General features: G+C 41.3%; 1 protein-coding gene across 1 annotated transcript; it reads right to left on the bottom strand.

Moving 5' to 3' along the window:
- Positions 1-1388: 1388 nt before the first annotated feature.
- On the bottom strand, positions 1389-11266 carry LOC146523828 (uncharacterized). The gene is made up of 4 exons (XM_085134791.1): positions 11258-11266; positions 5930-6310; positions 5332-5836; positions 1389-1507 (listed from the first exon to the last, which is right to left on the bottom strand). The coding sequence occupies exons 1-4, from the start codon at positions 11264-11266 to the stop codon at positions 1389-1391; spliced, it is 1014 nt and encodes a 337-aa protein (XP_084990917.1).
- Positions 11267-12302: the final 1036 nt, after the last annotated feature.

Genomic DNA, 12302 nt, shown 5'->3' with positions numbered 1-12302 from the left:
GTTCCTCTCTGTTATTGTATTGTCGTTACCTTTACAATATAACGTGTGTGTGACTGTTATTGTGATATGGGGCTATATAAATAAAATTGAATTGAACTGTGTGCTAGGCTTTACCAGAGATAGATTAACGGCATTATCTGACCAATAATTTGGCTGCATTGATCTTAATTGCACAAACAGAAGAAGAGCTCTGAGCTTCAACTTTGATCGGATGTTTCTGATTAGCAGATATCTGAGTCTGTGGATGCAGACACTCTTGTCCAAATATGGTCCCTTCTGGCTCCCAAACTGAGCTAAGATAAAATGTTACATCCATCTGTCGTATACAGTTTATGTTCCAGCTATACATAATGCGGTGCAGCAGCATGCCACGACTTTCTGGATAATGAGATGTTGCTGAAATGGGCAGCCTCAGAGGAAGATGGAAATGGATGGAGTGTAAATGTTGTTCTGTAAATTCCATTAGCATCTATATTTGCATTAAGGCTGACCCACTAAAACACAAAGGCCAGGTTTGAGTGCATTAGGAAACCTCTGTAACTAAAAGCATTTTCTCCTGGAAATGAAAGCGAGGATTCGCTGAAGAACAGAGAGGAGACGATTTCTGTGTTGCTGCAACATGGGGGCTGAACCTTTCTGGGGAGTCTTTCTCATTAAACAGTCATTTGTGTGTAATGTTAGTGAGCAGACCAAGGTCAGAGATGATAGAGTACACCTCAGAGGGAGCCAGGCACTGACAGAGGATGGAAGGAACCGAGGATAAAAGGCACTTACTTTCCAAACTGACCATATATTTTACCTTTTTCATAAGAGCACGGTGAGGTCGGACTTGGCAGTGATAACGCAGCGACAACAGGCAAGCTGGCCCACAGGCCCAGCTCGTTTTATTCAGCTGACTTGTGGTTAGAGCCTCTGCTGCTGGACCCAGAGCCTCATTCACAGTCAGCTGATAAAGCGCCGTTTGGCCGAGGTGCGTTGTGTAGCTTGGAGGTGTGTTGCTGTCATCTGCTTAGCACCAGAGAGTGTCCCCTCTGGCCCAATGGAGGCCGCTTCAGCGGCTGCAGTCATGGCTCATTAATCCTGCGTGGATTAGACACTTCTTGGCTTCCTGTTAATTGCTCAGAGATCGTCTTCACTCACGATGACTCTCTGCATAAGAAGTGACCACTTTATGTTTGTTCATGAAGAGAGCAGAGAGCCAGAGTGTCATGGTCCGGGTGAGTGCTGGGTTTTCCTGCGTGTCAGTAAATCCATCACTGGGCAGAGTCACCACACCCCTCGTTTGTGGCACCTGTGTGTAATTTGATGGGAGCCTCCGTCTTCTTTCTCCAAACATGGGCAGCGTCTCTGTGTCCACAGAGTTTCATCTCATCTGACCAAAGGACACTTCAGTCTGCAGAATCTGTCTCCGGGTCATCCTCAGCGTACTTCAGTCTGACTGACTGCAGCCTGTCACTGATTCTTTTTCTCGGGTCTAGACTGGTGATGCTCAGTGACGGCTTGAACCCTGCTCAAGTTTTTATACCAAGTGTAAACTGGAAGATAACCGTCATTTTGAACTGGATTTTACAGCTTTGAGTGTTACAGAGTTAAAGCACTTCATTGCATAGCAGTGCTTTGTGCTGGGGCTCAATGAAAAGGTCAGTTTTTCAGTAATAATTTTCACCCTGCTCCTTTTTTATTATTATTATTATTATTATTATTATTATTATTATTATTATTATTTTATTAGTTTTCTGCATCCATTTTTACAAAAGACAAATTGAACAATATGCCGTTTTCTTTTTGAAGAACATAAAACAATATGAAACATACACTCCCACCTCATAATTATAGGAGTACCAGTGGGTGTACAAAAAGAAAAAAGAAAGGATCTGATCTAATAATACGAATAGTAAACCCTGGAGTACAAAATAGCAGTTCCTGAGTGTACAACAGAGATGTGGAGAGTTTCAGAACCCACACCCCCACACAGACACAAAAAAACCCAGAACAAAAAAAAAAAAAAACCTCCCACAAACATAATGAGTGGTCAGCTTAGTTGTAGAGATAAGTCAAATCTGTAAGAGAAAAGAAACATGTATAAAGTAGGTAAGTAAATGCCATCATAAAGCACAGGCACAATAGAGTCCGTATACTTAAACATAAGATAAAATAAAATAGAATAAAGTCTGAGCTGGCTAATTGGGAGCGTTGCAGGACTGCAAAGTCTGAACATGGTCAAAGAAGGGTTGCCAGATCTTAAGAAATTTGGCCATAGACCCACGCAGGGTGAATTTAATCTTTTCGAGTTTCCTAAAATACAAAGCATCTCTGATCCAGATTTCCCAGGATGGGGGAGAAGGGGACTTCCAACATAACAATATTCTGCATCTTGCCAATAAGGTGAGAAATGCTACCAGATCCGCTTGGGGCGTCGGCAAGAAAACTGTATCAGGAAGAACCCCAAACAAAGCAGTTAAGGGCACAGGTTGGAGGGTTAGCTGGATGATCTTTGATAAAGTCAGAAAAATATTAATCCAGTATTGTTTGAGGGATGGACATGACCAAAACACATGTATTAGAGAGGCAGGTGTTTGATGACAGCGGTCGCAATCAGGGCTAAGGTTGGGGTATATTTGAGCTAGTCTGGCTTTAGTCCAGTGTACGCGGTGCAAAATCTTACATTGAATCAGCCCATGTTTGGCACATAATGAGGAGCCATGGACCCGGTAAAGAATTTTATCCCAAAAGTCATCCTGAATCACACACACATTAGGAAAGTTGGTTTGGAAATACATGATCATAATAAGACTCAGCAGACTGAACGTGAAGAAGAAATTTCCTGCTCCATCATCAGCATCATCAGCACGGGTTCACCCCACACTGAGTGAGTGTGGGGTGAACCGTGGGAAGCAGCAAGCCGTCAAAGTGATTTCAACCATCAGTAAGCTCGTCACCCCTGCAGGAAGCTGCTCCAACTCCTTAAATGAAACCTGTTTCCTGCTCTCAGCAGTAATAAAGTTAAAGGAAACTAATATACATAAACTAAAAATCGATGTATCAAAAATAATAAAAACTAGACTAGAACAATCTCACTAACTGAAATCACTTTGTGAACTTGAAAATTGAAACTAAACTAAAACTTTAGAGGAAATATCTTTGGTCTCAGTATCTGTTAGTTGTCAGATGTCTGATGATACACGCTGCGACTGTGCCGCTCTCAACTCGAGCTCAAACTCTGCAGTACTTTCATTTAGGTCGTTTTTAACCTTTCTGCCAAATTACAGCAAATAAAGGTTCAAATAAAGTCAAAGACAAAGTCTGCAGGACATGAGAGCTGGTGTTAAAGGAGTGGAGCATGCTATTCTTTAAACATTTTTTAAACATTTTTCATATTCAGCACATCATTGTGAGGTTTCCTGGTGAATACTGCCCTTTGGTGGCCAAATGAGGTCATTGCTGCTCTACATCTTTATAAAGCACAGTGCTTTAGGAAGTGACCGACTGTGAACGGCCTTCTTTACAGTTTTTTCTGATGGCTTAAGCACATTTTTTGTAACTATTGGCTATTTTTGCAAAACTCTACACACAAATAAGAAAACTCTTCACCCGATCAGCAAAACATTGTAGTTTTCTTGTAAAAGCGAATAACCCTGCTTAACTCTCCACACCTTTGTGAAAATGGTATTTTCGTATCCAACAGTTAACACAAGCCATCATATTAATAAGCACACAATGCACCAACTAAACACTGATGGTATGAATAAAAAACACATCTGGCTTTTGCTTTCTCTGTGCACAAGGTAGGCTATGTCAGTTTGAGCTCATACTTTTGTCATAGGTCTGTAAACATGGAGGGATCCAAACTTCAAGTACTGGTGTTTATTTACACACATCAAAACAAACACAAGTGTTCCCAAGTCCAAACAAAACAGTAATTTCACTGAGGAAAAAAAAAGAAATCAGTCTACATTGTGTCGTCTCACCGGGGAAAATTTCTCCTGGAATGGCGTATCCAGGCCTGACATGATGCCTGGTTACAGTTTTTTCTGATTGCTTAAGCACATTTTTTTGTAACTATTGGCTATTTTTGCAAAACTCTACACACAAATAAGAAAACCTGTCACCCAATTATCAAAACATTGTAGTTCTCTTGCAAAAGCGAACACAGCTAGATTAACTCTTCACACCTTTGTAAAAATGGTGTTTTCGTATCAAACAGTACACACAAGCCATCATCTACTAAGCACACAATGCGCCAACTGCACACTGATGGTATGAATACAAAACACATCTGGCTTTTGCTTTCTCTGTGCACAAGGTAGGCTATGTCAGTTTGAGCTCATACTTTTGTCATAGGTCTGTAAACATGGAGGGATCCAAACTTCAAGTACTGGTGTTTATTTACACACATCAAAACAAACACAAGTGTTTATTTCCAAGTATAGGATTATTTGCAATCGCCATATTGACTATATGGGTTTCTTGGTCTGCAGCGAACATGCTTCCTCTGCCCCAGCATCTGGTCATCTAGAAATTCTGTAAAGTAACAATTTCAGTATTTTTACATCTATGGTATTGTTGTGTTTCTCATTGGCATATGGCAGTGCTACAAATCTTAGTGCAAAGTGACAGTACTAACCGATTCTCATTTCAAAATGTCTTTATGATGCTTGCTACAGTGTAGCGGCTCGAGTTAGGCTGAACCCGTTGGCCAGCTTCCCTCAGGGTCATTCCACGGTTGATTACATGGTCCACTATTGTAGCTCTGATGTCATCAGCAATTCTATGTCTTACTCTTCTTACCCTTCCTCTCCCCCCTCCTCGTCCTCCTCTTGTTCCTCCTTGTCCTTGTCGTCCTCTTCATCCTACTTCTTCACCTCCACGTCCTCTTCCTCGGCCTCCTCTACTTCTCACTCTTCCTGCTCCCTCCATTGTACTCCACACACAGAGCTTACCTGTATTATAGTGCTTAGGCTGATTGCAAAGTGAACTTATCTAAAAAAGTTTTCACATGTGACAGTGTGCCAGACAGTTGGCAAAATAGTGTAAATAATGGCCTTAAACGTGTATAGTTTTGCTAGGAGTGTGTTGATCATTTGGGAATTGAGTGTAAAGCAGTGAGTTGTGTTTACAGTTCTGCAAAAAGAGTGCTGTGCAGTGGATTGTAGCTACAGGTTTGCAAAGTGTGTGTTACAAAATGGCAAACTGAGTGCAAAGCAGTGTTTGTGCTTTTAGTTTAGCAAACTCAGTGAGTGGTTTTGCTATAAGTATTAATAGTTTTAGAAATTGTGCTGTAAGAATCACAGTTAGGGTTTAAGCATTCAGAAAAAACTGTAATATCCCCACATGCCTCCTCCATTGCCTGTAAAAGGGCTATGCGTTGATGGGGATGACGGTCATAGACCTTCCAGCGCCAGGCAGCGAAGAACTCTACAATTGGGTTCAAGAATGGAGAGTATGCGGGGAGGTTGAGTACAGTGAAGAGTGGGTGATCTGTAAACCAGTTGTGGACCGAAGCAGCCCTATGGAAACTAACATTGTCCCATATGATGACGTATCTGGTCTGCTCTGGTCTCTGAACATTGGTGAGCATGTCATGTAAGGTGTCCAGGAATGTAATAATGTGTGGAGTGTTATATGGGCCCAGGGTTGCATGATGGTGAAAAACTCCATTTTGACTTATAGCTGCACACATAGTTATGTTACCACCACGTTGTCCTGGGACATTGATTATGGCACAGTGTCCAATAATGTTCCTGCCACGTCTCCTTGTCTTTGTGAGGTGGAAACCAGCTTCATCCACAAAAATCTGCTCATGACCCATGGCATCTGCCTCTAGTTCCATCACTCTCTAGACAAGACAAAACAAATTCAGCACAGCAGGCACATGCACAGCACTACAGTATGCACTTCCAAATTCAGTACCAATGATACTATAGCTTACCCTCACATAGTCATATCGCAGCTGTTTTACACGTTCACTGTTTCTTTCAAAAGGTACTCTGTAGATTTGTTTCATTCGGATTCTGTTGCGGGCAAGTACACGACCTAATACAGAAATGCTCACATTTTGTATGTTTTGGAAGGTGGTGTCATCCTCAATTATGTGCTGCTGAATTTCGCGTAGCCTTATGGAATTATTTGCAATCACCATATTGACTATATGGGTTTCTTGGTCTGCAGTGAACATTCTTCCTCTGCCCCCAGCATCTGGTCGTCTAGAAATTCTGTAAAGTAACAATTTCAGTATTTTTACATCTATGGTATTGTTGTGTTTGTCATCAGCATACGGCAGTGCTACAAATCTTAGTGCAAAGTGACTGTACTAACCGATTCTCATTTCGAAATGTCCTTATGATGCTTGCTACAGTGTAGCGGCTCGAGTTAGGCTGAACCCGTTGGCCAGCTTCCCTCAGGGTCATTCCCTGGTTGATTACATGGTCCACTAATGTAGCTCTGATGTCATTAGTAATTCTATTTCTTACGCTTCTTACCCTCCCTCTTCCCCCTCCTCGTCCTCCTCATGCTCCTCCTTGTCCTCTTCCTCTAACTTCACCTCCTTGTCCTTGTCGTCCTCTTTGTCCTACTTCTTCACCTCCACGTCCTCTTCCTCGGCCTCCTCTAATTCTCACTCTTCTCACTCTTCCTGCTCCCTCCATTGTACTCCACACGGACAGCTTACCTGTAGCTTATTTTTAGTGCTTAGGCTGATTAATTATCTAAAACAGTTTTCACATGTGACAGTGTGCCAGACAGTTGGCAAAATAGTGTAAATAATGGCCATAAATGTGTACAGTTTTGTTAGGAGTGTGTTGATCATTTGGAAATTGAGTGTAAAGCAGTGAGTTGTGTTTACAGTTCTGCAAAAAGAGTGCTGTGCAGTGGATTGTAGCTACAGGTTTGCAAAGTGTGTGTTACAAAATGGCAAACTGAGTGCAAAGCAGTGTTTGTGCTTTTAGTTTTGCAAACTCGGTGAGTGATTTTGGTATAAGTATTAATAGTTTTTAAAATTGTGCTATAAGAATCACAGTTAGGGTTTAAGCATTCAGAAAAAACTGTATTACAGTTTTTTCAGAAAAAACTGTATTACAGTTTTTTCTGATGGCTTGAGCACATTTTTTGTAACTATTGGCTATTTTTGCAAAACTCTAAACACAAATAAGAAAACTCTTCACCCAATCAGCAAAACATTGTAGTTTTCTTGTAAAAGCGAATAACCCTTGCTTAACTCTCCACACCTTTGTAAAAATGGTATTTTTGTATCCAACAGTTAACACAAGCCATCATATTAATAAGCACACAATGCACCAACTACACACTGATGGTATGAATGAAAAACACATCTGGCTTTTGCTTTCTCTGTGCACAAGGTAGGCTATGTCAGTTTGAGCTCATACTTTTGTCATAGGTCTGTAAACATGGAGGGATCCAAACTTCAAGTACTGGTGTTTATTCACACACATCAAAACAAACACAAGTGTTTATTTCCAAGTCAAAACGAAATAGTAATTTCACTGAGGAAAAAAAAGAAATCAGTCTACATCGTGTCGTCTCTCTGGATCTGGCCACAAAATTTTGTCTACACCACATGCAATGTCCTCTAGTCAAAGCACCGGGGAAAATATCTTCTGGAATTTTACATCTATGGTATTGTTGTGTTTCTCATTGGCATATGGCAGTGCTACAAATCTTAGTGCAAAGTGACTGTACTAACCGATTCTCATTTAAAAATGTCCTTATGATACTTGCTACAGTGTAGCGGCTCGAGTTAGGCTGAACCCGTTGGCCAGCTTCCCTCAGGGTCACTCCATGGTTGATTACATGGTCCACTATTGTAGCTCTGATGTCATCAGCAATTCTATTTCTTACTCTTCTTACCCTTCCTCTCCCCCCTCCTCGTCCTCCTCTTGCTCCTCCTTGTCCTTGTCCTCTTCGTCCTCTTCTTCCTACTACTTCACCTCCACGTCCTCTTCCTCGGCCTCCTCTACTTCTCACTCTTCCTGCTCCCTCCATTGTACTCCACACACAGAGCTTACCTGTATTATAGTGCTTAGGCTGATTGCAAAGTGAACTAATTATCTAAAAAAGTTTTCACATGTGACAGTGTGCCAGACAGTTGGCAAAATAGTGTAAATAATGGCCATAAATGTGTATAGTTTTGCTAGGAGTGCGTTGATCATTTGGGAATTGAGTGTAAAGCAGTGAGTTGTGTTTACAGTTCTGCAAAAAGAGTGCTGTGCAGTGGATTGTAGCTACAGGTTTGCAAAGTGTGTGTTACAAAATGGCAAACTGAGTGCAAAGCAGTGTTTGTGCTTTTAGTTTTGCAAACTCAGTGAGTGGTTTTGCTATAAGTATTAATAGCTTTAGAAATTGTGCTATTAGACTCACAGTTAGGGTTTAAGCATTCAGAAAAAACTGTAAAAACTGAGACACACGATAGAATCACACTGGGTTTAGCATTTCACTTTAACATGGATGCTGAAATCCTTCCAGAAAAGTATATCCATGATCTGCTCCACGCATGTGTAACAAGGCCGACCTGTCACTGGACTCTGGGAAGTACCCTCATCCACTCATCATCACTGTTTGGTTTCCATGTTCTGGGTCAGTGGCCCTCCTACTTCATTTGAGACCATAAGCCTGAACGAACACTGTAAACGCCAGTCGAATTGGAGTTTACCCGTGCTTCGGTAACAATGACTGTATAAAATATGGACAACCTAATCCGGTCTTTAAGTGATGATGTGATGAATCCTGCTTCTGGGCCCAAACTACTCTGCCTTTAATAAGGCTTTTGTGTTTTTTACATGTTTTAATGCTTTGTATCTTTCTATTTAATCTCAACAAGCTCCTAAAAACAGTCAGTGATCATTGTCAGCCTCTCTCGGGTTTTATAACCGCTAATCATTTTAAAGCCCAGTTTTTAAAACCTTACAATGTAATTACAGCCCAGCCCATGCAGCAGTATATTAATAACTAATCTGGTATTGTGGATGGACTATCTCAGTTGTTCTCCCGACTGAAGTTTGGTCCATTTACAGCTTCCTGCCATGCGATTGCCTGAACCTACGGGAGCCCTCACGTTAACTTTTATTGAGTTGAAAAAAGTTAGCATTCATAGTCCAGCTTCACTGTTTATATTATGCTAACATACTTGTGTCGTGTTACGGATTCAAATATTGGGGATGGATACAAGAGGAAAACCCAAAATAACCACACTGGTCCGGCCGGGTCAAGTCAAACGATGATTTAATGAACACACGCGTGGGAGATGGACACCATACAGCAGACAGCATCAGATCTCAAAATGGTGGAGCCTTGATCAAACTCTTATAGCCTCTAGTGGCCCCCACCTAATCATCAGAGCCTAAACATTCACATTCTTTCTCACACAGCGCCTAAGCTACGACCTTGGCTCCCTGTTTATCTGCTCCTGGTGAGATGGGGCAGTATGCTCTGTTCTCTTCTAACCAGACAAATGAGACGATGACTTTCTGCAAACAGTATTTCTTATAACTCAGCAGTATAATGCATCATAAAACAATATCATTCATTCACAATAAATCAACAGTCTAATGTAATGCAAATCAGTTTACCAAATGTAATAGTTATCACCTTCTTCTAATTCAGGAGAATAATGCAAACTAAAACTACATAATAATTCACAATCTTTAATTAGGGGTCTAACATGGCATAAAATAATATTATAATCCGACAATTCCCCCTAATGAGCTCTTTAGACTTAAAGAGCTACCTTACACCCTGCAATCCAGTGTTGCCGGGTTCATTTCTCCTTACCCCTGAGGCCCTTTGTCCCCCTGCTGGGTGAACCATATGTGAGATGACCTCTATGTTTGCGCAGTTCAGATGCAAGAAAAACTTTTATTACAACAACAATAGTAGGTACAGATGATACTCCCATCACTCCCCAGTTCTCCCACAGCTTTATTTCGGTGCTACCTTATACCCTTCAAACGTACTCAGACTAGAACCTCTGTCCGAGGAGCTTTTAGCCTTTATTTTATTGCTGTAGGCACCAGTGTCTTCCAGTCGGGTGATCCTCTGCTCTTGTTTCCTTCAACCTCAGGGGTTAGACAACCCTTCAGTCGTTGCACAGATCAGGGGATTATTCTGCCCCGATTTCAAACAATGATCTGTGTATTCTGGGGTCACCACTGTGTTCCCCAGAAAAAGGAACAGGAACGTGTCCCCCTTATGACCAAGAGCCTCTCGAACGTCGTTGGTCTGGTGTTCCTGGATTTCCGCCAACCCCTTCATGGTTATTGCTGTGTTTATGGGATCCATCCTTTTGAGGTGACTAACTGGAGCCCAAAATGCCATGACACTTGAACCCAGTTGATGTTTCTGCAGTCACCGTATCTGTCTCTGCTGCCAAGGATCCTCGTATATCTGTGACCTCGTCTGGTGTCTGTTCCTTTCTCTGTAAGAGACAGAAAACCAAAACACCTCTCTTCCTAGCTCTAACAATCTAATGTTGCTGTCTACTGATCTTTTGGTGATTCAGAATTTGTTTAGAACATTCAGAATGTCCCAAGGACTTATCCTAATTTAGTGTATGTGTGTGTAAGCGTGTTTGCATTTAGCCCGCTGCACTCAAGGCATTTCCTACACTTTATCAGTCCGGACTATCGCCGAACGAAGCTTATAACCTTCAAAAGACCGAGTGCCAACTCATTATAAGCACATTTGCAAGATATGTATAAAAATGATTAAAACCACTCATTCTAATAAAAGACATCAAAAACAAATTAGCCATTTCTAATTCTAACATGTGTCAATTCAACGAAGCTAGAAAATTAAAAGAAAAGGTTAGTGACCTCATATCTTAGAAAGTATCAGACTTTCTCCTATCCAGTGTCGTTGCTCCAGTCTTGTTATCCTGTGTTAGGGAATGAAATCAATTTAATTGTCATGTTAGATCTGTTCAACTCTTGGCTCCGCCCAGAGCCTGCGTCTTCCCAATTGTCTACAAACAAAACCTGTATTAATATGAACTTCACTTCAACATGAACTTGTTGACTACTTTTGATACCTGTTAATAGAAGATTAACATGAAGTTATAACAATCACTGTAATACAAATATTAATGTAATGTCAATAGCTTCAATAAATGTTCAATGCAATGGTTGTTATATGATTCTGATGTAACAATAATGCTGATGCTACAATAACAGTAAAACACCCCCTTTATATCCCTTACTGACCACAGCAGGGGCCTCTATGTTTTGATTCAGCCATAAATCCAGCTCACCTGAGTCATCACTGAGCCCCACCGGCACTGGCATTTGACAGGGTGGTGCTGCATATTCTTCCTTTAATATCACTATTTTCAATCTGTTAATTAGAGTGCTTAAACATGAAGTAGACTACGTCCACTACAAGTCAATACAACTGTAAATGTGGCTTCCTGTTAAATCCAGAATTGAATTCAAAATCCTGCTCCTCACATACAAGGTCTTAAATAATCAGGCCCCATCTTATCTTAATGACCTTGTAGTACCATATCACCCTATTAGAGCACTTCGCTCCCGCTCTGCAGGCCTACTTGTTGTTCCTAGAGTATTTAAAAGTAGAATGGGAGGGAGAGCCTTCAGTTTTCAGGCCCCTCTTCTGTGGAACCAGCTTCCAGTTTGGATTCGGGAGACAGACACTATCTCTACTTTTAAGATTAGGCTTAAAACTTTCCTTTTTGCTAAAGCATATAGTTAGGGCTGGACCAGGTGACCCTGAATCCTCCCTTAGTTATGCTGCAATAGATGTAGGCTGCTGGGGGATTCCCATGATGCATTGAGTTTTTCCTTTCCAGTCACCTTTCTCACTCACTATGTATTAACAGACCTCTCTGCATTGAATCGTATCTGTTATTAATCTCTGTCTCTCTTCCACAGCATGTCTTTTATCCTGTCTTCCTTCTCTCACCCCAACCGGTCGCAGCAGATGGCCCCGCCCCTCCCTGAGCCTGGTTCTGCCGGAGGTTTCTTCCTGTTAAAAGGGAGTTTTTCCTTCCCACTGTCGCCAAAGTGCTTGCTCATAGGGGGTCATATGATTGTTGGGCTTTTCTCTGTATCTATGAAGCGCCTTGAGGCGACATTTGTTGTGATTTGGCGCTATATAAATAAAATTGAATTGAATTGAATTATCAATCTATTACAAATCAATAACAAACGACAGCTTTTATTTTATGCATGCTTTTAGTCAACCACTCACCCAGAGGATCTTCAATCCCAGAAAATTCCTTCTCCTCATTTAATGAGTCTGTCCTCCTTCCATGCCCTGGTGACTGGTCCATCCAGAGC

Source organism: Neolamprologus multifasciatus, chromosome 2 (genome assembly GCF_963576455.1).
Source record: "Neolamprologus multifasciatus chromosome 2, fNeoMul1.2, whole genome shotgun sequence".
Taxonomy (NCBI): Eukaryota; Metazoa; Chordata; class Actinopteri; order Cichliformes; family Cichlidae; genus Neolamprologus; species Neolamprologus multifasciatus.
The sequence above is the reverse complement of the archived record's forward strand: the minus strand, read 5'-3'. Positions and strand labels throughout refer to the sequence as shown.